The sequence below is a fragment of the Gossypium hirsutum genome, chromosome A13 (genome assembly GCF_007990345.1).
Source record: "Gossypium hirsutum isolate 1008001.06 chromosome A13, Gossypium_hirsutum_v2.1, whole genome shotgun sequence".
In the NCBI taxonomy this organism is placed as follows: Eukaryota; Viridiplantae; Streptophyta; class Magnoliopsida; order Malvales; family Malvaceae; genus Gossypium; species Gossypium hirsutum.
In genome coordinates this window covers 43,379,799-43,405,425 of record NC_053436.1, presented here as the reverse complement: position 1 = coordinate 43,405,425, position 25,627 = coordinate 43,379,799, and the positions used below count along the sequence as shown (strand labels likewise).

The 25,627-nt window shown below is 36.8% G+C and overlaps 1 protein-coding gene across 1 annotated transcript; it reads right to left on the bottom strand.

The window, feature by feature from the left end:
- Window positions 1-19,134: 19,134 nt before the first annotated feature.
- LOC107902300 (uncharacterized) lies at window positions 19,135-19,551 on the bottom strand. Its single transcript, XM_016828511.1, has one exon. It carries the CDS (start codon window positions 19,549-19,551, stop codon window positions 19,135-19,137), a length of 417 nt encoding a protein of 138 aa, XP_016684000.1.
- Between the last annotated feature and the right edge of the window lie 6,076 nt (window positions 19,552-25,627).

Sequence of the window (25,627 nt, the reverse complement as noted above, 5' to 3'; positions counted from 1 at the left end):
GAGTCCTATAACAATACAAACACAATTTTAATAACTCAAGTAGACGAAATGCAATCAACTTAACACGAATAAAATTTAAGTCATATTAATTAAATTAAACATATCAATATCACAAATATTCATAGACATGTTCATAACAACAACAATAAAATTAAAAGAGTAAGGAACAAGAATCAAATTCAGTGTTTCTTTGAGGTTTGACTAGTTTGCTCCGTTCCTCCTTCTTCGCTTGTTCTTATTGAACTGAAGCTTCCGCGAACACTTAAATGCTGCTCAAAATGGTGGTTGAATGACTCTTTTTCAAGAGGTGAAATAGGCAAGGGAATGGGGAAGAAAATGAAGAACAATGAAGAGAGAAAAGTTAGAGAAAATTGAAGAATGAATGGTTTTGAGATGTGTTTGAAATGAGCAATGAAAGGGGTATTTATAGATTGAGTAGGCTGCTAAAAATAGAAAAAATCAGCAACCATAGAGTCCCCCCATGGTCGGCCACACATGTGGCAAGTTTAAGGTTTTAAACTTTCTATTTTAAGGTAGGGCCAAATCTAGGAAGGCATAATAATAAGTGGAGGTGTTTGAATGAAAATTCAAGGAGTCTTCAAGGGCTGTTTTGCAAGCCAAATAATTAGCTAAATGAGCTGATTAGGTCAGCATGTGGGATAGTGTAACATCCCGAAATAGGGCCTAGTCGGAATAGTGGTTTTGGGACCACAAATCTGACATTAAAATATTTATTTTATGATTATTATGAGGCCTAGAGTATGAATATATGCATGTGTTAAAGTTTCATTAAGAAATTCTAAGTATAAGATGTCCAATTGGAAATTAGGGACTAAATTGAATAAATTGCAAAACTTAGTTTCTAGAAGCAATTTGTATGAAATTGCTTTAGATTATGAATTAGAAGGTCTTGGAAAGAAATTTGCTCAAATTCTAATTTTTTGGACAAAAATGGGCTTGCATGGTTAAAATTTTAAAGAAAGGGCATGAGATCATTTTGGTCATTTGACTTTTTAATGAAATAAAATGGGAAAAATCAAACCAAAGTCAGCTCATTTTCTCCTTCATCTAGCTGAAACTTCAAGGTTCACCATAGCTAGGGTTTTCAAGCTTTCCAAGCTCGATAGTAAGTGCTTCCAAGCCCCGTTTTTAATGTTTTTTGTATTTTTGAAATCTCGGTAGCTTGCTCTCTCCATTTCTACCCATATTTCATGCTAGGGTTCATGTTTAAAAATTTACCCATGCATGAGTTGCTTTTATTTTGACAGATTATGGAGGAATATGAAAGATTAATGTGTGTTAAATATCTTTTCCTAGCTGATTTTCATGAGAAACCCTTATGGGGATTATTTTGCAAAAGATGTAAATGTGTGGTAGAAATGAGAAAATAATGAAAAATGTGGGCTACCATAAGAAGGAAAAGTGTTCAGCTAGACTTGGGTAAGATAAAAAGTGCATGTGTTTCATTATACAAGCCTAGGGACTAAATCATAAAAATGTGAAAGGTTAGGGGCAAAACGATCATTTGGACCGGGGATAGATATTAAACTTGAAATGTATAATGTGGGGTATTAATGAGTTAATTTTGCTGTTATAGACCCCGAGAAACAAATTCTGGAGGTCGATCGTGGTAAACGCAAGGTTTCGAAATAACCAAAACATATCTTTGAAACGAATACCAATGTAAGTTCGGATAACTTAAAGTAAACCCCTAATATGTATAATTGTATGATTTATGAATGCAATGATGATTGTATTTATTACTAGCATTAATATCGTAGAAATGCATATTTGATGATAACATGTTAAAATGTCTCGGTTGAGGTTGAAAAAGGTGAATTCGATGGACAAACCCTCTTTGACATGTGAACTGAGATTCTACATGTGTTGCAGTAGGATTTAGGCCAGACGGGTAATCCGTGATCTCAAGTATGAAAGGGAATCTAGCCCAGACGGGTAATCCGATTAAGGTCTGAATTTAGCTTGGACTGGTAATTCAGATCCGAGCTCATTAAGGGTGTTTGTCGCTATAAGGGATTTAGCCTGGACTGGTAATCCTGCCGTGAGATGAGAGATTCGCGGGAGTGCATATATGTGAAATGATCATTCATAAGAATTGACGGATAATGGGTATTCCATCGAGATTTCCTAGAAACTTAATGGGATTAATATGATGTATGTCAATAAGATGATGAATGATGAGCTCATCTACATAAATTACATGATATTTTGTTATGTAACTAACTCATTGATTGAATGCACGTGATAGGGAATCGTTTCATAATTGATGATTTCATGATTTAAAATGAATGTATGCTAATTACTCGGTAAGTTTACCTTCCGATTATTCGAGCTTACAAAGAATGTAAATGCTTACCCCTTTCTTTTCCCCTTCTCACAGAGCTCGAGGACTCATAAGGACTGAAAGACAATTGGAGAGTCAACACACTATCAACTAAACAACTTTGGTATAAAGACTCTGTTTATTTTGTACAATGGCATGTATAGTATTTTTGAATATTTTGTTATATGTGTCATTTGATTTGCCAAGTAAAGGCATGTAAAAATATGTTTATCTCTTTGTATATGGCCATGAAAATTGGCTTAATTTAAGTAGGCTATGACTTACGATTTTATGCATGGTTTTAATTACAAATGATGGGTTGCTATTAATTGGCAATGAGTCACATGAATGAGCCAATTTTGGATGGATTAATGTAACATGGGAACCCATGACTCTAAAGAGGAAATAACCATTTATGTATGAAACCAATGATATGAGGTTTCCATACAACTATTTTCATTAAGATTATTTACAAGCGTAAAATTATGTTTCGTAAAATTATGTTTCTCTTAAACTTGGTAACCACTAGAAACAAGTAGTAGAAAGGGGTGACTAAAGGCTTGGAAAATAGCCTAATAAAGTCCACATGGTTGGACACACGGGCATGTGTCTAGGCCGTGTGTGACACACGGTTTCCTCCCATGGGTGTGTGCTATGGCCGTGTGTCCCCTGCACTTAAAATTTTAGCTCAAAGTTGTGCACGGGCAGGCAGCACCGGCGTGCGCCATGGCCATGTTAAAATAACAGTTTCGTCCATGGGCAGGAAGCACGGGCGTGTGCCATGAACGCGTTGATAAGTCAGTGTTGCCCACGGTTGAAGGGCATGGGCGTGCCCCAAGATACACGGGCGTGTGAGTCCACATGGCCCACCTACACAGGCGTGTGTCCCTTTATGTTAAGGAAAATTTTCTGATGAGCCCAAGGTTAATAGAACGTGCCCGCATTTGTCCCGCATTACCTTCTAATATGATATAGGTCTCGAAGGCCTATACAAGGGACGAAATATTCATGATTGAAAAGTTTTAAATTCAAATGAAATTTTGTGACCCGAGTTAGTATACTGAAAGTGTAAAGTTCCGGTAGTGCCTCGAGCCTTGTCCTAGTGCTGGATACGGGTGAGGGGTGTTACAGACAGTTTTGGGCAACCCAATGCTCTGTTGGATCTGTTTTCTCAGTTCAATTCAACTGGGCCTCTTTTCATAATTAGTTAATAATAATTATTTAACCCAAAATAAATTGGATTAAAATTAAAATTAATTATATTATGAATTAATATTCCTAATTTGGACAGTCTTCAGCTGAAAAATTAATTCACCTTAATGCTTCAAAAATTGCTTCTCGGTTTTGCGTTTCTAGCAGTACTTTTCGAGCCAATTTTCGCCCTTTGTGCAATCTGTCAAAAATGATCAAAATTAATCAAAATTTATTATAAAATTAATTAAAATTCAACATGTTAATAATTTAAGTACAATTTAATTATTTTTTTAATTATTATATATTTTTCGACAAGAATTACTATGAATTTACATGAATTTGAGTTAAAAAAGGCATGAAATAGTGTGTATATTTTCGTGTTTCCACCCACTCAAAACCACTGAGTATGTCACTGTAGAACACACTTCATAATTAAAGTAAACCAACCATCAAAGAAGCCTATTTTTTTGCATCATTTTTTCAATGAAATTTCATTCAACCCTGTCGTACGCCTTACTCGTATCGAGTTTTAAGGAAAATGATTCTATCGATCTTTCTTTTTTCTTTTTGAACAAATGTAGAATTTCATATGCTAGAAGAATATTGTCTATGATTTGCCTTCCTAGAATGAAGGCGCTTTGATACTCATCAATACATATATTCAGTACCTTCCTAAATCTGTTGACCAATATCTTTGATATTATTTCGTAGAGCACATTACACAAACTGATCGGTCTGGATTGTTTCATGTTGCTTGGTGAGTTTGTTTTGGGGATTAAAACAATCTTTGTTCTATTAATTTCTTGCAGATTTTTCCTAATGTAACACCTTTAACCTGTATCTGTTGCCGGAATAGGATTACGAGGCATTACCGATCAATACACATCATCCACAAACGTAACACATACATTTATACATTCATAACTAAAATCCATTCAACAAATTTACATTGTCCCTTATAAGGCTCTACGAGACCTTAAAACATGCTTAGAAGAAGTTCGAGACTAAACCGATAACATTTGAAAACTTTGGAAAACTTAGAAAATTTTAATGCATTTAAGGGTCACATGCCCGTGTGAACAAGCCGTGTGCCTCACACGGCTACCAGACACGCCAGTATCACAGGCCGTGTGAAAACAGAGTATACATACTGACTTGCACCACACGGCCCGCCACACGCCCATGTGCCAGCCTGTGTACCACACACAGCCAGTAGACATGCCCGTGTGTCTAGGCCGTGCCAAACCTGTAGGGTATACTGACTTAATTCGTAAAGGTACCCTAGGGGACACACGACCGTGTACCAAGGCCATGTGTCACACACGGTCAAGCCACACGCCCGTGTGCTCGGTCGTGTGGAGTAAAAATAGGATTGGTTAAAGCCACATTTCTCACCCTCCTTATGCCTTCTTACAACAAGACATTTTATACCATTTCAATACATTTATAGGAATCCAAAACATTATCAACTCATGCACAATTCATGCCATAATAACACTAACCAATTCAATATACATTTACTACTCCAATCATATTAATTTCATATGCCAAATTTATCCATTCCACCTAATTTCAATATGCATTTATTCATCCTTCAAAATAACTAACTCAAATCTTAAAAAAACACCAATTCAATACCTTAATCTCATACCATACTATAGCAAATTCACAAGGTATACCATTCATATCACATAGCATATATAAACACATTCTATAAGCAATATTCACATCCCACAACTTTACCAAATACAAGCCAAATCACATGGCTATAATTCCATAATACAAAATGGACTATAATGACACTAGCCTATACATGCCATATACCATATATACAAGGCTTCAAAAGTACCAAAAAGATGATTGATAGTGTGATGACAGTTCCTGATGATCCCCGAGTCCGAGCTAGATTTGATTATCTATAAAACATAGACAAATAACACACAGTAAGCTCCATAGCTTAGTAAGTTCGTAAGTGATTAATTCAATTCATCAAATAATTGTAATTCAACTATTAGCTCATTACCAAATTGAAATCACATTAACCACAAACCTTTCTCATATCTCAAAACATGATCCAATACCATTTCATTGAACTTCCTCAATGTAATACTCAAATAGGTTCCGTATGTACCTGTACCACCTCGTACTAACCTCTTTCTCAAATACTTCATTCTTTAACTGCTGAACCATTTGGAATAGAAGTCGGATACTCAAGATCTCAATCAATAAGTACTTATATCATGGCTCGTAACCCAATCAAGGTAACTTATCCTAGAGTACCTATACCATGGCCTATAGCCAAATCAAGGTAACTCCTCTCTGAATACCTATGCCGTGGCCCGTAGCCAAATAAAGATATTATTCACACCCGAAGTGTTGATATCATGTACCAAAGCCAGTACATTAACCTAATGACATGTCATTAGCATCCTAACTATCCCTAAGGTTCAACTGGAAAGTTTCACTCATCGATTTCATCGTCGAACACATCCATATAGCCGTATTCACAATTCAAACATTATCCGTAATCTCATAATCACATTTTATGTAATACCAAAGCATAAAACATATAGTTATAATGAAATTATCACATACGAACTTACCTCGTATTCGGAATTGACAAATCGGATAGATTACTCGATAACCTTCGATTTTCCCCGATCTAAATCCGATTTCTTTCTTTCTTGATCTATATAAATTCAAAATTAACTCATTTAATCACCATTCATTCAATTTCATCCAAAAATACCTATTTGAGCATTTTTACACTTTAGCCTTTAAAGTTCCACATTTTTACAATTTAGTCCCTATTTCACAAATACAAAAAATTCATGAAATTTCTTTAAACCCAAGCCTAACAAAATTTCATATAGGTCCCTAGCAGCCCAAAAATTTCATTTATTTCACATTTCAACCCTTCAATTTGTAAATTTCACAATTTAATCCTTATTTGACATTTTTGTTAAAAATCACTTTACAAAACATTAAAATCTATCAACAGTTATTCATTTTCATCATCATCTATCACAAAGCTCAAGTATTCAGCAATGACACTTCAAAAAATCCTTAATAAATTCAAAAATTAAGATATAGGCTAGCTAGAACACAAAGCAATGATCACAAAAATATAGAAAACATAAAACCACATTTTCCTCTTCTTTCTTTTTTAATTTCAGCTAGGATAAACTAAAGATGATGATAATTTCACTTGATTTTATTTAATATAACATGAATTAACCAATTGCCATTTTAACCTTATTTTATATCATTAAAAATCACTTAATGGATGACTATATTTGTCCATCCCATTAACCAAAGGTCAAATAACCACATAAGGACTTACACATTTATGTTTCATAGCAATTAAACACATTTAACATATAGAATGCCACTTTTGCATTTTACGTGATTTAGTCCTTTTTCTCAATTAAGTTAATAAACGATAAAATTAGCTCACGAACTTTTCACTCATATAATCACGTTCCATAAGCACCAAAAATAATATTAAAATAAAATTTTGACCTCTGATTTGTGGTTTGAAAACCACTGTTTTGATTTAGCTAAAATCGGGATGTTATAACTCTCTGTCCCTTGGAGATTTTCATCCATGAAAATCTTAGCAGTGAATAGGTTTGGATATTGCTTTCTCATAGCATCCTCGGGTTCCTTCGTATCTTCTTCAACCCCATGACGATGCCATAATACTTTCACTAATGCTATTCTTTTATTTCTCAACTCTCTGATCTCATGAGCTAAAATTCGGATTGGTTATTCACTGTACGATAAATCTGACTGAATCTCAACTTCGGTCGGGGAAATGACATGTGAAGGGTCAATTTAGTATTGTTGAAGAATCAACACATGAAATACATTATGTATCTTTTCTAACTCAAATGGCAATGCAAGCCGATAAGCGACAGGTCCGACTCGCTCTATGATCTCATACGGTTCGATGAATCTCGAACTTAATTTGCCTTTACAATCGAATCAAAGTATTTTCTTCCACGGATATACTTTCAAAAACACTTTATCCTTGACCTGAAACTCAATATCTTTCCGTTTCAAATCTGCGTAAGATTTCTGTCGATCCGAAGCAGCTTTCAAACTATTGAAAATTACTTTCACTTTCTTTTTTGTATCTTTGACCAGATCAACCTCGTAAATCTTATTATTGCTTAGCTTAGTCCAGTATAATGGTGTTCTACATTTACGACCATATAGAGCTTCATACAGTGTCATTTTAATAATCAATTGAAAACTATTATTGTAACAGCCCAAATTTAGCTAAATCAAAATAGTGATTTTGAAACCACAAATCTGAGGTCGTAAAATTATTTTTATATTATTTTTGGTTTTACAGTAAGTGATTATATATGTGTGAAAGTTTCGTGTGATAATTTTATCGTTTAAGTGGTTAATTTGAGAAAAGGACTTAATCGCTTAAAATGCAAAAGTTGTATTCTATTTGTTAAAAGTGTCTATTTGATATGGCTTATTAAATATGAAGTCCTTATGTTGTAAATAGACCATTTATAGTGTGAATGGATATAAATGGGCAAGTATTTGGTGTTTATTAATGTTTATGAACCAAGGGTAATTTAGTAACTTATGAATTATGTTTAATAAAAGAAAATAAAAATTTAAATAGTAATCATCTTCTTTAATTCCCAACTGAAATTAGAAAAGAAAAATAGGGTTTTGAGCTTTTATCCATTCGACTATTGTTCATCTTGATTGAGGTATGAAATTTGTTCGGTTTTTTATGATTTCTATATTTTTGTGATCGTTACTTTGAGTACTAGCTAGCCCATGCCTTAATTTTTGAAATTGTTGATAGTTTTGTGAACTGTCATTGTTGAAATTATGAGCTTGGTGATGTATAATGATAGATTATGAAGGTTTAATGATAGATATACAAGTTTTGTTAAGTGTTTTTTGACAAAAATGTCAATTAGGGATTAAATTGAGAAAAGATTAAATTGAGGGGTTAAATTATGAAATAAATGAAAAATATGGGCTGCTAGGGACCTACAGAGAATTCGACTAAGCATAGGTCATATTGAATTTTGTGAATTTTGTGTATTTATGAAATAGGGACTAAATTGAATAAATGTGTAACATTAGGGGCTAAAGTGAAAAAATTCCCAAATATGTGTTTGTGGACTAAATTAAATATGTTGATGAATAAAAAGAGTTAATTGTGAATGTATATAGATCCAGAACGAAAGAAATTGGATTTAGATCGGGGGAAATCAAAAGTTGATGAATAGTCGATTTCGTCCAGAAAACGAAGTAAGTTCATTTGCGAATAAATGTCTTTGAATTGAATTATATATACTGTATTATCATTGAATTGCTATGAATGTCGAATGATCAAATACGAGCATGAATCGACAAAGTTACGATGTCCTGTACGAACCTTTGGAATAGTATAGGATACGAATGTCATGACATTAGGTTATCGAGATGTGATTACATGTAAGACCATGTCTGGGACATTGGCATTCTATTAAGATTACGTGTAAGACCATTTCTGGTACATTGGCATCATTAATCGATTTTGTGTAAGACCTTGTTCGGGATAGTGGCATCGATATGTGATAACATGTAAGACCATATATGGGATATGGCATTGTACGAGCTTATGTGATTTTCGAGTATCCTTAATGATTCTGAATGGTTCAACGGGAAAAGTCAAATTGAAAAAGAATATGTGAATGAGCTAAGTGACTCAGGTATGTAAAAAATTCATATGAGTATTAAAATGGGAAATATTTGATGAATTCGATTAAGACATTGAATATATGTTCAATGAGAAAGGTTTGTGAATTTGAATGAAATTAGCCATGTTAAGCATATTTGAATTGATATGTAAATGTTCATGTGATGACTTTATTTGTATATGGCTTACTAAGCTTTTAAAGTTTACTTTGTGTGTTCTTTCCATATTTTATAGATTATCAAAACTAGCTCAAACTCGGGGATCGTCGGGAAATGTCATCACACTATCGATCATCTTGTTGGTACTTTTAAAGCTTTGTATTTGGTATATGGCATGTATAGGCTAGTGTTATTCTGGTATGTTTTGAGTTGTGATTATAGCCATGAGATTTGGCTTCTAAATGTTGGAATATGGCCATTTATGTTGGCTTGAATTATGTGTATGACAAGTGATTTATGTGATGTATATAAGTTATCATGTGCTTTGGCATGTTTTTCATGGTTGTTGATATGGCTAGTTGGTTGTTCATTTGATTAGTTATTGGTTGATGTATTAATGCTTGAGGAATGATATATTTTGGCATGATTTGTGGATAAAGAATTGGTATGTTTGAGAAACATGAATTGGTTGATAGAAAGGTGAGAAAATTCATTTAGGAGTTATGTGAGTTTGATGATTGTGGCATGTTAATTTGGTATGTTTTAAATATGGAATTTAGTTGTTGAATTGGTTGATGATAAATAGCATTATATGTGATTGAATTGGCATATTTTGGCTGCCTATATATGTGTTGAATTGATACCATTTGATGGCTAGGTGTGTATGAGATAAAGGTGGCAAATTGGTTTTGCAAATAGCCTATTTTTGTCCACATAGGTAGAGACACATGCATGTGTCTCAGCCGTGTGCGACACACGATCATGTTACACGGCCGTGTGTCCCCTAGGGTACTCTTTCGAATTAAGGAAATATACCCTACATTTTTGACATGGCCTAGACACATAAGCGTGTCTATTGACCGTGTGAGGCACACAGCCTTGGTACATGGGCATGTGTGGCCATTTCGAAAGGTACACGGGTTTGACACTTGGGCGTGTGGTCAACCGTGTGGCCAAGTAGTAACCCCCTTAGATTTCACATGGCCTGACACACGGGCGTGTCATCGATCGTGTGGTGCAAGTCAGTATGTATGCCCTGTTTCACATGGCTTGTGGCACGGGCGTGTCTGGTGGCCGTGTGAGGCACACGGCCTGTTCACACGGGCGTGTAACCTTTAAATGTTTAAAAATTTTCTATGTTTTCCAAAGTTTATAAATGTTATCAGTTTATCCCGAACCTCTTCTAAGCATGTTTTAACGTCTCTTAGGACCTTAGAAGGGACAATATGATGATGAATGGATTTTGATTATGATTGCATAAATGTATATAAATGATGTGTATTATCCAGTAATGCCTCATAACCCTATTCAAGCGACAGATACGGGTTAGGGGTGTTACAATTGTTATAGTGAATTCAATCAACGGTAAATACTTTTCCCACGTACCTTCAAACTCAAGAATGCAACATCTCAACATATCCTCAAGTATTGTATAACTCACTCGGATTGACCATCCGTCTGCGGGTGAAATGCGGTACTAAAATGTAGTTTTGTACCCAGTGCATCTTGTAGTTTCTTCCAAAACCTCGATGTGAACCTCGGATCTCTATCCGAAATAATAGAAATAGGTACTCCGTGTAATCTTTCAACCTTGGAGATATACAACTCAGCTAACTTTTCAAGCGAATAGTCCGTTTGTACAGGAATGAAATGAGCCGATTTTGTCAATTTGTCAACTATAACCCAGATCACATCTTTCTTTCTCGGAGATAGGGGCAATCCCGATGCAAAATCCATAGTCACTTTATCTCATTTCCACTCAAAAATCATAATCGGCTGCAATAAACCAGACGGTACCTAATGCTCAGCTTTAATTTGCTGACAAATCAAACATTTAGAAACGAACTCTGAGATGTCACGTTTCATACTAGGCCACCACTAGAGCTGTTTCAAGTCATTATACATTTTTGTGCTTCCCGGATGAACAGATAAATGACTAATATGTGTTTCATTCAAAATCATCCGAATCAACTCTGAATTTTTTGGAACACATATTCAGCTTCTGAATCTTAAACAATCATCAGTGACAACTTGAAATTCTGAATGAGGGTTCGAATCACATTGAGTTTGTTTTGCTAACATTTCATTATCAACTTTCTGAGCTTCACAAATCTGCTATAAAAATAATGGTCTCGCTTTCATCTCAGTCACAATTGAACCATCATTACACAAAGCTATTTGAGTGTTCATCGCACGTAGAGCGAATAGGGATTTTCGGCTCGAAGCATCAGCAACGACATGAGCCTTTCCCGGATGATAATCGATCACTAACTCGTAATCTTTTAATAATTCAAGCCACCTCCGTTGTCGCAAATTCAGATCTTTCTGAGTCATCAAATATTTCAAACTCTTGTGATCGTAATAAACATGACATTTTTCACCGAACAAATAATGGCGCCAAATCTAAAACGCAAACATAATGGCTGCTAACTCTAAATCGTGCGTCGGGTAATTCTTTTCATACGGCTTCAACTGTCTCAAGGCATAAGCTATGACTTCGCCTTCCTGCATCAAAACGCAACCCAGACGATTCAATGATGCATCACTATAGATCACAAATTCTTTACCCGATTCTGGCTGTTCTAACATTGAAGCTTTAGTCAAAAGAACTTCCAGCTAATCAAAACTTTTCTGACATTTCTCGGACCATTCAAACTTTACATCTTTCTGAAGCAATCTCGTCAGCGGAGTCGCAATCATCGAAAAGCCTTTCACTAGTCATCTATAATAGCCGACGAGTCTCAGAAAACTGCAGACCTCAGAAACATTTCTCGGAGGCTTCCAATCTATAACTACAAATATTTTACTCGAGTTAACCCGGATACCATCAGCTGAAATAATATGCCCCAGAAATCCAACCTCTCGTAGCCAAAACTCACATTTGCTAAACTTTGCAAACAACTACTTATCTCACAAAGTCTGTAGTACGATTCTCAGATGCTCAGCATGTTAAGATCCATTTCGTGAATAAATCAAAATATCATCTATGAACAAAACAACAAATCGATCTAGGTATGGTCTGAAAATTCGGTTCATTAAATCCATAAAGATAGCAGTGCATTCATTAGTTTGAAAGGCATAACTAAAAATCCATAATGAACATACCTCATTCTAAATGCGGTTTTCGACACATCAGAGTCTTTAACTCACAATTGGTAATAACCCAATCTCAAATCTATCTTAAAGAACACTGTAGCCCATTTCAATTGATCAAACAAATCATCAATCCACTGTAGAGGGTATTTGTTCTTGATTGTCATTTTATTCAGCTGTCTATATTCTATACACATTCTCATCGTGCCATCTTTCATTTTCACAAACAACATGGGAGCACCCCATGGAAAAAAACTTGGTCTTGCAAACCCTCTGTCGGTTAATTCTTGTAACTGAGCTTTTAATTATTTTAACTCTGTCGGGACCATTCGATACGGCGCTATCGATATCGGTGTAGTTCCTGGCACTAACTCAATGCCAAACTCAACCTCTCAGATCGATGGTAAACTCGGTTACTCTTCAGAAAACACGTCCAGATATTCACACACAACTGGCACTGATTCTATCTTCTTTTCAGTCACTTTTGTATTAAGCACATAAGGAAAAAAAGCTTCGCAACCTTTTCTCACATATTTCCGAGCTGACATCCTCACTTCTGGAAAGCCAATCAGATCATTTGACTCAATCCTGATAATCTCGTTAGTCTGACATCTTAGATCAATCGTCTTTCCTTTGCAATTCACAATAACATCATGCAACGTTAGCCAATCCATACCCAGAATTATATCAAATTCATCAAATGGTAACAACATTAGATCGGTCCAAAATCAGGAATCTCGAATCATCAACAGACAGTTCTTGCACACTTTATCAACCAACATACACTTGCCTCGGGGGTTTGATACTCTAATTACAATTCAGTAGATTCTATAGGTAAAGTCTTACTGGATACTAAATTTTTACTTATATATGAGTGAGTAGATCTTGGATCTATCAATGCAATCACATTAGTATCATAGAAAGCGTGTAACACCCCTTACCCGTACCCGAGACTAGGACAAAGCACGAGGCATTACTGTACACAAACATGGACATTCCGGAAAAACGGGTTATAAAATTTCATTCCAATTGAAAACTAATCAAACAAAATCATATTGTCCCTATTATGGACCTATGAGGTCCAAAACACGCATTAAAAGCGGTCCGGGACTAAACCGAGAACTTAAGAAAATTTTAAAAAAATTTATAGGTTTAAGCCTCACATGCCTGTGTGGAGGCAATGCACACACCCGTGTGCTTGGGACACACCCGTGTCCCTTACCCGTATGGAATTATTTTTCATTTCGAACCTACAGGGGTTTTCACATGGCCGAGCACATGCCCGTGTCCCTCGCCCGTGTCCCCAACACGACCATAACACCCTCGTGTCACTGCTCGTGTGCAAAAACCTGGACATTCTATTTATGACGTCGTCATTCATTTAGGGGCACACGACCAAGGCACACACCCGTGTGCTAGGCCGTGTCCTCCACACAGTTGAGACACATGGCCCTGTCTCTACCCGTGTGTTAACTGCCATGCATACTGACCTAAAATTTTAGGTACAGGGGACACATGACAGTACAACACGCCCATGGGGACTGACCGTGTGTCACACAAGGCCTAGGCACATGCCCGTGTGTCTACCCGTGTGAACCTTTTTGTAGGCTATATTCCAAGCCTTTGGTCACCCTCAAACATCCATACACACTAATATCTTCCTTAAATGTTTATCATGATATACATGTACCCTTAAAACCTTTTTAGCCGAGGTCATGCATGTTGCTTCATGACTCTTCTTAATCTATATTGATATTACCCTCTTTGTTTTAAGGTTAACATTTTACAAATCATATTATATACTTAGCTCATTTTATACATCATGCCAATTATGACCTAAACCATATTCAAGTGATTTGGCCACATTATACATATTCATTCATGGTATATCACATTAACCATCTCATGAAACATTCAAGTATAAACCTGCACAATCAGTAGGTTTACAACTTATATCAACATGAGCCACATCTCATGGCCATATACAAAATGAATAAGCATATCATTTAAGCCCTTACATTGGCTAGCCAAATGACACATATAACAGAATGACCAAAAATCCTATACATGCCATTATAACAAAATAAAAGTTTCTATATACCAAGAAAAGACAAGTTGATAGTGTAACCGATACTCCAACTGTCTTCCAATCTTCACGAGTCCGCGAGCTCTGTAAGGCAAGGGAAAAAAGAGGGGGTAAGCATTTACATGCTTAGTAAGTCTAGATAACAGGAAAGTAAACTTAATATTGAGCTTGAAAATGTTGAAAACCCTAGCTATGGAGACCTTTTAATTTTCGGCAGCATGGAGAAGAAAAATGGATGATTTTTACTTTCATTTTCCCTTTTTATTTAGTTTATTACCAAATGACCAAAATGCCTTTCCTTACTAACCTTTCAAAATTTTCCATGCATGCTTATTTTTGTCCAAAAACTTAGAAATTTGGAAAATTACTCTTTAAGATCTTCTAATTAAGAATTCAAAGCAATTTCATACAAATTGCTTCTAAAATGTAAGTTTTGCAACTTATTCAATTTGGTCACTAATTACCAATTGAGTGCCTTATACTTAGAATTTCTTCACGAAATTTTAACACAAGCATGCTTTCATATCCTAGACCTCAAAATAATCATAAAAAAAATTATTTTTACGTCAAATTTATGGTCTGGAAACCACTATTCTGACTAGGCCCTATTTCGAGATATTACATTTCTCCCCCTTGGGGACTTTCATCCTCGAAAGTCTTACCAGTAAATAGGTTCGAATATTGACTTCTCATAATTTTTTTAGGTTTCTATGTGGCTTCTGCCACTCTGTTTCTATGCCATAAAACTTTCACCAAGGCTATGTTCTTATTCCTCAACTGTTTGACTTCTCAAGCTAGAATCTTGACAGGTTCTTCACCATAGGTCATGTCCGGTCTAATCTCAACTTCCGTCGGTGAAATCACATAAGAGGGATCTGATCTATATCTACGCAACATAGACACATGAAATACATCGTGAATCTTTTCCAATTTTGATGGTAGTGCTAAGTGGTAGGCTAACGGTCTAACTTTCTCAGTAATCTCATTATGGTCCGATAATAAACCTTAGACTTAGTTTACCTTTTTGACCAAATCTCAAGACCTTTTTCCATGGAGATACTTTCAAGAATAGTTTATCTTCAACTTGAAATTCAATCTCTTTTCTTTTCAAATCAGTATATGACTTTTGCCTATCCGATGCTGCTTTCAAACAGTCTCGTATCACTTTAACCTTTTCTTCAGTTTCCTTGACTAAATCAACCCCATGAATCCAACTTTCCTTGAGCTCTGTCCAATACAGTAGAGTTTGGCACTTTCGGCTATACAATGCCTCATAAGGTGCCATTTTCAAACTCATCTAGAAACTATTATTATAAGCGAATTCCACCAATGGCAAGTATTTTTCCCAACTGCTCTAAAATTCAAGGACGCAACACCGTAACATGTCCTCTAGAGTCTGAATCATCTTTTCAGACTGACCATCAGTCTGTGGGTGAAATGTCGTACTAAAACTCAACTTTGTACCTAAGGCTTCTTATAGTTTCTTCCAAAATCTCGAAGTGAATCTTGGGTCCCTATCTGAAATGATCGACAATGGTACCCCGTGTAATCTCACAATCTCGAATATGTACAAGTCGGCCATTCTATCAAGAGAGTAATCTATTTGTAACGGAAAAAAGTAAGCTGACTTTATTAGTCTATCATCCACAACCCAAATAGCATCTTTCTTTTTCGGGGTTAACGGTAATCTAGTCGCAAAATCAATGGTAATCCTTTCCCACTTCCATTCGGGGACCATCACAGGCTGTAACAAACCTGAAGGTACTTAGTGTTCAGCCTTAACTTGTTGGCATATCAAACATCTTGATACAAATTCGAAGATGTCTCTTTTCATGCCATTCCACCAGTACATTTTCTTTAAATCATTGTACATTTTGGTACTTCCCGGATGAATAGACAAACAACTATCATCTGCCTCTTGTAAAATTTTTTGAATAAGCTCATCGTCTCTCAGTACACAGACTCTATCTTTAAATATCAAGCAACCATCGGAACTAATTCAAAAATCTGCCTGACTCACATTGATTCCTCTTGACTTGCAAGTCACTATCTTTTAGAAATATCGGTCTGGGTCTTAACTCTATCAAAACTGAACCATCATTAGACAATGCTAATTGTGTGTTCATAGCCCTCAATGCAAACAAGGACTTCTTACTCAAGGCATCGGCGACCATGTTCGCCTTTCCCGGGTGATAATCAATTATCAGCTCATAATTTTAATCAGCTCTAACCATCTCTGTTGTCTCAGATTCAATTCTTTTTAAGTCATCATGTACTTCAAGCTCTTGTTATCGGTGAATACACAAAAAGTTTCACCATACAAATTGTGTCTCCAAATCTTCAAGGCAAATACAATGGCAGCCAACTCCAAGTCATGTGTTGGATAATTTTTGTCATGTGGCTTCAGTTGTCTCGAAGCATAGGCTATCACTTTGCCATCTTACATAAGTATGCAACCTAGTCTATTCAAAGACATATCACTATAGACTACGAATTCTTTTTCCAGTTCGGGTTGTACTAAAATTGGAGCTTCTGTCAGTCACGTCTTCAATTTCTTGAAACTCTGTTGACACTTCTCTGACCATTCAAACTTAACATCTTTTTACAGCAACCTTGTTAAAGGAGTTGCAATCATCAAAAATCCTTTCATGAAGTGTCGATAGTAACCAGCTAAGCCCAAAACGCTTCTAACCTCGGTTACGTTCATCGACGGCTTGCACTCGACAATAGTAGATATCTTATTTGGATTAACTCAGATGCCTTCACCCGAAACAGTGTGACCCAAAAATCCTACCTCTCGGAGCCAAAACTTGCTCTTGCTAAATTTAAGATACAACTGTTTGTCCTGTAAAGTCTGTAGAACAGTTCTCAGATGTTCTGCATGTTCAACCTCATCCTTGGAATATATCAGGATAACATCAATAAATACAACAACAAACTTGTCTAAGTATGGCCAAAATATCCTATTCATCAAGTCCATAAACATAGTCGGAGCATTCGTCAACCCAAAAGGCATCATAAGAAATTTGTAATGGTCATACCTCGTTCTGAAAGTAGTCTTAGGCACGTCTGACTCTTTGACTCGCAACTGGTAGTAGTCGGATCTCAAATCTATCTTTGAAAACATGGTGGCTCCTCTCAGTTGATCAAAAAAATCGTCGATTCTTGGCAAAGGATACTTGTTCTTGATGGTTACCTTGTTGAGTTGGCGGTAATCTATACATAATCTCATTGAACCATCTTTCTTCTTTACAAATAATATGGGGAGCACCCCAAGACGAAAAGCTTGGTCTAGCGAAACCCTTATCCTTCAGTTCTTGCAACTGTGCTTTTAACTCTTTCAACTCGGTTGGTGCCATCCTATACGGGGCAATAGAAATAGGTGTTGTTCCTGGCACTAGCTCGATACCAAACTCTACTTCTCTGATAGGAGGCAAACCAAGCAAATCTTTTGGAAACACATCCAGATATTCACGCACTATTGGTATCGAATCAATCTTCGACTTCGACTCTTTAATATTCAATACAAAAGTAAGGTAGGCTTCATACCCTTTTCTCATATACCTTTGAGCCATCATTGAGGTAATCATAACCGGTGGTGTATTCAACTCACTTAAGTCAACTCAGAGAACTTCACCATCTGAACCTTGCAATACAATATACTTGCTACCACAATTTATTGTCACATCATGAATGACCAACCAATCCATGCCAAGTATAACATCAAACTCATCGAAAGGCAAAAGCATAAGGTTAGCCGGAAAACAATGACCTTGAATCGTCAAAGGACAATTCTTACAAACTTTATCTACTAAAACAAACTTGCCTAGAGGGTTCGACACCTTAATCACAAAATCTGTTGGTTCCACAGACATATTCATGCTAGACACCAATTTCATGCAAATGTATGAATGGGTTGATCCTGGGTCAATCAAGGAAATAACATGAGTATTATGGAGAGAAAATGTACCCATAATGGCACCGAGAGCTGAAGCTTCCTCTCTAGTGCGTATTGCGTAAGTTGTCACCGGGGCTCGAGCCTCTGATTTTGCAGTAGTATCATTGGCAATATTCTGACTGCCACTTGCACTTCCGGGATGTCTTAAAGGTCTACCTTGAGAAAGAGGAGCATTAGGCTTCGTGGCTAATTCCACCTCTTTATCGGTTCACTCCAGGCAATCTCTAAGGAAGTGGTCAAGCGAACCACATCTGTAGCATGCTCCGCTCTTCATTCGACACTCTCCGAAATGAAATTTGTTACAACTTTTACATCTCAGCTTTTGATCATCTACACTTCCCACACTAGTTACCATAGGGGAAGAAGACTTCGGGTTGTGACGCTTAGAACTCCTTGTTCTACCCAAATATCCCACCGATGCAGTGGACCATTCTTGTTGACCTTTCGATTTCTTCATGGGGAAGGAGTGTGTTCTACCGCTAGATCTCTTACTTGAAACTCGGGCTTCTCTATTTGCTTGTTTCCTTTCATTATTGAGCTTTTTGGCCTTCTCGGCCCATCGGCTAGTGCAGCAAGTTCTCATATCTCGGCGATCACAATTAACAAATTAATTTCCTGATTTAGACCTTCTTCGAAGCGCTTACGCATTTCTACCTCTGTTTGGACCCATTCCTTCGCGTACTGACTTAACCTTACAAACTCCTTTTCGTATTTTGACATGGTTCTATTTCCTTGTTTGAGTTTCAAGAACTCTTTCCATTTTTGATCTAGAAACCTTTGACTAATATACTTCTTCCTAAATTCCGCTTGGAAAAATTCCCATATGATACTCTCTCTTGGTACCACCGAGGATATAGTCTTCCACCAGTGGTATGCAGTGTCTTTCAACAACGACACCGGGCATTTCAAGCTTTCCTTAGGAGTACACGACAGTTTATTGAGAACTCGCATGGTATTCTCAAGACAAAATTTAGCACGTTCCGGATCGTCATCCATCGTGGCCCTAAACTCTTCGGCTCTATATTTCCTAAATTTATCCGTTGGGGTCTTACCAATTCTCATGGGTGCCATACCTTGTGGCACTTCTTCTTTAGGTCGAGCTGAGGGCAAGGAGGTCGTGGTATATTAGGGCAGTTTCTCAGGTAATCCCCAAACCATTCATCCATCATTTCGAAAAGGTAGCCTTCGTCTCTTCCCAACCCTCAGACATAGGCCTTCTACTACTACTAGAAGTAGCTCGCTGTATGGAAGCTGGAGCATGGCTCTCGGCTCCCTCGGACTCATCTTGGGCTTGATCGGAAGACATTTACTATATTCAAATACAACTAAAAAGGGTTAGAAGATGTCACACTACCATAACTTGTATAATGGCATGTATAGCTAGACCCGATACATGTTACGTTAGTCCAAGAGTCGACTAAACTGCAGCTCTGGTACCACTAAATGTAACACCCCTTACCCGTACTCGAGACCGGAACAAGGCACGAGGCATTACTGTACACAAGCATGGACATTCCGGGAAAAATTGGTTATAAAGTTTCATTCCAATTGAAAAATAATCAAACAAAATCATATTGTCCCTATTATGGACCTATGAGGTCCAAAACATGCATGAAAAGCAGACTGGGACTAAACTGAAAACTTAAAAAAATTTGGAAAAAATTTTAGGTTTAAGCCTCACACGCTCGTGTGGAGGCAATGCACATACCCGTGTGCTTAGGACACGCTTGTGTCCCTTACCCGTGTAGAATTATTTTTTGTTTCGATCCTACAGGGGTTTTCACACAGCCAAGCACACGACCGTGTCTCTGGCCCGTATCCCCAACACGGCCATGACATGCCTGTGTCACAGCCCGTGTGCAAAAACCTGGACATTCTATTTATGACGTCGTCATTCATTTAGGGGCACACGGCCAAGGCACACGCCCGTGTGCTAGGCCGTGTCCTCTACATGGTTGAAACACATGGCCGTGTCTCTGCCCATGTGTTAACTACCATGCATACTGACCTAAAATTTTAGGTGCAGGGGACACACGACAGTACAACACGCCCATGGGGACTGACCGTGTGTCACACACGGCCTAGGCATATGCCCGTGTGTCTACCCGTGTGAACCTTTTTGTAGGCTATATTCCAAGCCTTTGGTCACCTTCAAACATCCATACACACTAATATCTTCCTTAAATGTCTATCATGATATAAATGTACCCATAAAGCCTTTTTAGCCTAGGTCATGCATGTTGCTTCATGACTCTTCTTAATCTATATTGATATTACCCTCTTTGTTTTAGGGTTACCATTTTACAAATCATATTATATACTTAGCTCATTTTATACATCATGCCAATTATGACCTAAACCATCTTCAAGTGATTTAGCCACATTATACATATTCATTCATGGTATATCACATTAACCATCTCATGAAACATTTAAGCATAAACCTGCACAATTAGTAGATTTACAACCTACATCAACATGAGCCACATCTTATGGCCATATACAAAATGAATAATCATTTAAGCCCTTACATTGGCTAGCCAAATGACACATATAAAAAAATGACCAAAAATCCTATACATGTCATTATAACAAAATAAAAGTTTCTATATACCAAGACAAGACAAATTGATAGTGTGATCGATACTCCAACTGTCTACCAATCTTCAAGAGTTCGCGAGCTTTGTAAAACAAGGGAAAAGAGAGGAGGTAAGCGTTTACATACTTAGTAAGTCTGGATAACAAGAAGGTAAACTTACCGGTTGTTTAGCATACAACCATATTAGATATTAATGCCAACATGCATAGTATAATTTTCCTATCACATACACTCAATCATCATGTTAGTCTCATGTCAATACATTTAAGCATTAATCTTAGATGAGCTCATCAATTCAAGCCTTTCCATTTCATTTCTCATAATAATAATCCTGTTGAGTTTTGTGGAACCTCAATGGATATCCAGTTTACCGTCATTTCATGTAAGTGATCATTTCAAGTATGCACTCCTACAAACCTCGGTCCTTACGGCGGGTTTACTAGTCCAGGCTAAATCCCCCGCAGTATAAACTCATAGAGTAATGTCGGGATTACCAGTCCAGGCTAAATCCCCTGCAACGAGATATACTCTAATGAGCTCGGATCTGAATTACCAATCCAGGCTAAATTCAGATCCTAAATCGGATTACCCGTCCGGGCTAAATCCACTACCACACATATTCTTCGGGAGGCTCGATCACTAAAGGAACACCCGTCCTGACTAGATCCTTTTACTGTCAATTCATTTCGAGAAATGCATCAGATATCAATTCTCTTGTTAAATTATACTACCACATTTCATGTATTATTTTGAAATGAATATCTAAATTATCATACATTCAAGAATATACATTTAAGTTTATTAAGAGTTTACTTTGAGTTACACGCACTTACCTGGTAATTGTTTCGGGTTCGTATTTCGGTTATTCCAAAACCTTTCGTTTTCTACGGTTGACCTCCGGAATTGGTTCCTCGGGGTCTATATCAGTAAAAATAAATTATTAATACCTCAAATTGATTATTTTTGGCTTAAACTCACCCCGGGCAAAATGACCAATTTGCCCCTAACCTTTCACACTTTTACAATTTAGTCCCTAGGCTCATATAATGCATGTAATTTCTGGGTTACCCAAGCCTAGCTGAATATTTTTCATGCTTATAGCAGCCCACATTTTTCTTCATTTCACATTTTTCTACCCATTTTTACAGCTTTTACAAAATAGTCTCTTAAGCCATTTTCATGAAAAACTATTTAGTAAAAGTTGTTTACTATCCTCTAAACTCTCATATTACTCTATAAATCATCAAAACAAAGCATCTTATGCATGGGTAAATTTCTAAACATGAACCCTAGCTTGAAATATGGGTAGAAAAAGAGAGAGCTTGATACGAGGATCTCAAAAATACAAAGAACATTGAAAACGGGGCTAGAGAGCACTTACTATTGAACTTGAAAATGTTGAAAACCCTAGCTATGGAGACCCGTCAATTTTATGCAGATGGAGAAGAAAAATGGCTGATTTTTGCTTTCATTTTCCCTTTTTATTTAGTTTATTACCAAATGACCAAAATGCCCTTCCTTACTAGCCTTTCAAAATTTTTCATGCATGCCCATTTTTGTCCAAAAACTTGGAAATTTTGAAAATTACTTTTTAAGAACTTCTAATTAATAATTCAAAGCAATTTCATACAAATTACATCTAGAACCCAAGTTTTGCAACTTATTCAATTTGGTCCCTAATTACCATTTGAGCGCATTATACTTAGAATTTCTTCACGAAATTTTAACACAAGCATGTTTTCATATCCTAGACCTCAAAATAATCATAAAAAAATTTATTTTTACGTCAGATTTGTTGTCTCAAAACCACTATTCTGACTAGGCCCTATTTCGGGATATTACAAAGTGAAAGTACCGATTATAACGTCTGGCGAGGATGCTTCCTCCCGTGCACGAATAGCATAAGCTTAAGCAGGTGCTCGTGCCTCATATCTCACAATAGAATCTCTTGCAACACTTCGGTTACCAATCGTATTTCCAGTGTTTCGAGGTGGTCTCCCTCTAATAGCAGTATTACTTGATCTCACATTTTGAACTTTGTCTTTCTCATCCAACTTTGGGCAATCTCTGCTGAAGTGTTCTAATGAACCACATTTGTAACAAGCTTTATTACTTTTATTCCAACATTCTCCAAAATGTCATCGTCCACAGTGCTAATATTAGGGTTTATTGTCTTTTACACTACCAACATTAGCTACTGATGTAGCTTGAGCTTTGGAACCGGAGTATTGTTTAGCACGATCCTTGTTCAGATATCCAATCGAAGCATTCGGGTGAGTATACAAATCCTTAGATTTCTTTCATGAAGACTGATACGACTTATTCATCGATCTTTTTCCGGTGTCTCTAGCCTCTGAATTTGCTTTTCTTTTTTCTTTGCTGAGATCTTTGGCTTTACAAGCCCTTTCGACTAAAACAACGAATTCTTTGATTTTTAGAATCCCGACTAGAAGTTTTATATCTTTATTCAACCCGTCAACGAACTGCTTACACATAATATCTTTGGTAGAAACATATTCGTGAGCATATTTTCTCAATCGTACAAATTCTCTTTCGTACTCGGTCACAGTCATCCCGCCTTGTTTCAATTCTATAAACTCTTTATGTTTCTGATCAAGAAATCGCTGACTTATATACTTCTTTTAGAATTTAGATTGGAAGAACTCCCAGGTGACTCGTTACCTCGGAATTATAGATATCAACATTTCACATTATGTCTAAGTAAGGATACCACATATTTGATACATTCATTAGGAGTACAAGACAATTCATCCAATACTTGGATTGTGTTCTCGAGCTAGAACTCAACACTCTCAGCATCATCAACAATGGTAGCCCGGAACTCCTCAGCCCTATGTTTCTAAATCTTATCAACAGGTGGTTTATTTAATCGTAGAAGATCAATACTTTGAGCAACTATAGGGGTTTGTTGAGGAACAGATGGGGGTGGAGGTTGTTGAGCAGCTGGATTCGTTCAAATGAACCTTGTGAACCACTCACTCATCATCTAGAAGAAGGCTTGCTTAGCCTCTTTCCCTTGACTACTTGAAATCGGCTAAGAATTAGTCGGCGTTGCCGCTTGAACGGGAACGGGCACATTACTTTCCACATCGTCAGCTAAAGCTCGATCGGGATCCATTTACTATATGAAAACACACTTTAAGCTGTCAGAAATAATCACACTATCATAGTTTATATATATGGCATGTATAGCTAAACTCTCACTCGCTACGTTAGTCTTAGAATCGACTAAATCGTAACTTTGATACCAATAAATGTAACACCCCTAACCCGTATCTGTTGCCGGAGTAGGATTATGAGGCATTACTGATCAATACACATCATTCATAAACGTAACACATACATTTATACATTCATAATTAAAAATCCATTCAACACATTCACATTGTCCCTTATAAGGATCTACGAGACCATAAAACATGCTTAGAAGAAGTTCGGGACTAAACCGATAACATTTGAAAACTTTGGGAAACTTAGAAAATTTTCATTCATTTAAGAGTCACACGTCCATGTGAACAGGTTGTGTGCCTCACACGGCTACCAGACACGCTAGTGTCACAGGCCGTGTGAAAATAAAAGCATACATACTGACTTGCACCACACGGCTGGAGATACGCTCGTGTGCCATGGTCATGGAAAAACTGGAGGGGTTACTAACTCGGGTCACACGGCCAGCCACACGCCCATTTGCCAGCTCGTGTGCCATACACGGCCAGTAGACACGCCCGTGTGTCTAGGCTGTGCCAAACATGTATGGTATACTAACTTAATTCAAAAAGGTACCCTAGGGGACACATAGCCGTGTACCAAGGCCATGTGTCACACATGGTCAAGCCACATGCCCGTGTGCTTGGTCGTGTGTAGTGAAAATAGGCTTGGTTAAAGCCACATTTCTCACCCTCCTCATGCCTTCCTATAACAAGACATTTTATACCATTTCAATACATTTATAGACATCCAAAACATCATCAACTCATGCACAATTCATGCTATAATAACTCTAACCAATTCAATACACACTTACTACTCCAATCATATTGATTTCATATGCCAAATTTATTCATTCCACCTAATTTCAATATGCATTTATTCATCCTTCAAAATAACTAACTCAAATCTCAAAATAACACCAATTCAATACCTTAATCTCATACCATACTATGCCAAATTCACAAGGCATACCATTCATATCACATAGCATATATAAACACATTCTATAAGCAAAATTCACATCCCACAACTTTACCAAAAACAAGCCAAATCATATGGCTATAATTCCATAACACAAAATGTACCATAATGACATTAGCCTATACATGCCATATACCATATATACAAGGCTTCAAAAGTACCAACAAAATGATTGATAGTGTGATGATAGTTCCTGATGATCCCCGAGTCCGAGCTAGCTTTGATTATCTATAAAACATAGACAAATAACACATAGTAAGC

What these genes read in the sequence shown, in the direction of transcription:
- LOC107902300 (XM_016828511.1), bottom strand. Translation starts at nt 19,551, where the DNA reads ATGGATGACGATCCGGAACGTGCTAAATTTTGTCTTGAGAATACCATG.